The sequence below is a fragment of the Penaeus monodon genome, chromosome 21 (assembly GCF_015228065.2).
Source record: "Penaeus monodon isolate SGIC_2016 chromosome 21, NSTDA_Pmon_1, whole genome shotgun sequence".
Classification (NCBI taxonomy): Eukaryota; Metazoa; Arthropoda; class Malacostraca; order Decapoda; family Penaeidae; genus Penaeus; species Penaeus monodon.
In genome coordinates this window covers 18,333,476-18,335,531 of record NC_051406.1, presented here as the reverse complement: position 1 = coordinate 18,335,531, position 2,056 = coordinate 18,333,476, and the positions used below count along the sequence as shown (strand labels likewise).

Genomic DNA, 2,056 nt, shown 5'->3' with positions numbered 1-2,056 from the left:
AGTAAAATACACTGCAATAAGGAAAACACACCTAAATAATCATTCCTAATAAAAACAAAATGCATTTTTACTGTCAAGCTGACACAGACTTACAATTTTAAAGTCAAACTTCTTTAAAATCTGTCATTTTTATTTCAGATCAATGCAATAGTTGTTCAAGTTTTATAAAAATTCTGTGACCTCATCAAGCTATCATGCATGTAAGCACAATGATGTGTGTAACATGAATTCACTACAGCAGAACTGGGTTGACTTCACTCAGGTCCTCACAAGCATACATTTCCAACAAGCATGTTTACAGCCATTATTTCTTTTACATTTATGCATATTTACATATTATGTAACATTCTTATTATCAACTTTTGAAGGAATTGCCACAGATGAAAGTTTTATCTTTCAGCAATCATTTGGGTTAGGCACAATTTTTAACAGACTGCACCATTATGTTAGCTTGTCTAGACTGATTTAGAGAGCAAAATGCCTTATTCTGGTTTCATCACAGGACAATATAAGTAGCCTATTTATTTTTGTACCTTCATTTAATACTATTATAGACAAATTACCAAAGTGAATAGTGACAATAAGCAAATAAAAAAAATGTTAGTTGAAATACTTACACGACATGTTCTGGCTCTCCAACTTTGTAAAACCTTGTAGCTGCAGTCAAAAGGCAAATTACACCAAACACAATCCACCACACCTGAGAGTCACCATGTCTGAAAAATAAAGACACATTGTTAGTAACCTTAGAAATATGTTTTGCTAGCGGAAGAATACTATTATCATATTTCTTTACATACATACACACAAGTAAAAGTCTTAATTAGTCAAGTATATACATACAAGAACTCAACTGCAAAATAATTATCTATCTTCATTATAAAAATATAAAAAAAACATGAGGCAACTGCAATTCATACCAATGCTCATGACGAAAATAAGAAACTACAATACAGTGCCAAAAATAAACTAAACACCACACTACAATGCCTCAGGGGAAATACGTCTTCCTTACTAGAATTATACAAATCTTCAGTATATTTCAAAATAGATTCAAAGATTCCAACAATACATGCTAAACCAGTGAAATCCGATCCTAAATTATCCACAGCTTCTAATTCTTAATAATTAACCGAGAAAATATGTCTAATAACAATACCGGCTTGGGGGAGGGGGTAGAGGGGGCGGAGCTGTCAAGAGGAAATGCCACAATTTAACCACAACCAGACCACTTACTCTTCATCAGTCCCTTAAATGACGAGCCCTCGAACATCCAGGATTATTTGCACAGCACCTCTGACTTACAGGAGGCAAAAGGGAGCTTTTTGAGGTCAACCTTACCGATTTCACCTGAGGCTTCTCGGCGTTACAGGTGGACCAGGATTCCGCTGTCAGATCCCTTCGCGTTTTTATTTTTCCTCTAATTCATTCAAATACGTCAACCAAATATGCTTCACGCGACACATACCTGAATTTGACCATCATCTTCTCAAATGATGGTAGTTCTTGAGCCACTTTGGGAGTAGATTTCCCCTTTTTTGCGGTGTCCGGAGACATGACGGAGCTATGAGAGAGAGCGTCGCCTTCCTCTGACGTCTCGCTCGCTACTGACTCTCTCTTCCTCGAGCAGGTACAAGCCTAAATGGAAAGTGTGGTTTTATTTCCAGTTTGAAACTTCATTATGCTCAGGTGTGAGACCTTTTAGGAAAAACTGTATCATTTTTCGGAGGTCCTTCGTGTGTTTTGATATAGCGTTTGTGTTACGTAACATAAGATGCGTTTGTTATCGTTCTGGAATTTCGGTGAAAGTTTTTTTTGCCGGCGTTTGATTCAGCTGATGATGGGTAAATGGAGGAACGGCGTATTCCCAGTTTCCCCCTGACGAAGTCATAAAAATCTTTGATGATGTGTGTAGTATTTCAGGATGTATGACTGAATAGAAATAATCTGCGGAAGTGACACTTTCATAACATATATACCAGTTATCCATAGAAAATAATGCACACTATAGGCTATTCAGCAAAGCCAAAACCAGCTATTGATATACTAGAGTTGG

At 36.7% G+C, this 2,056-nt stretch overlaps 1 protein-coding gene across 2 annotated transcripts in view; it reads right to left on the bottom strand.

Annotated features, from left to right (window-relative positions):
* The window catches only part of LOC119586283 (protein O-mannosyl-transferase 2-like), a gene marked incomplete in the record, with an annotated part of 13,418 nt that extends 11,795 nt beyond the window's left edge, over positions 1-1,623 (bottom strand). For both annotated transcript variants that reach the window (XM_037934989.1, XM_037934988.1), the window contains 2 exon segments: positions 618-716; positions 1,469-1,623. In XM_037934989.1, coding sequence (XP_037790917.1) covers positions 618-716; positions 1,469-1,557 — 188 coding nt within the window.
* Between the last annotated feature and the right edge of the window lie 433 nt (positions 1,624-2,056).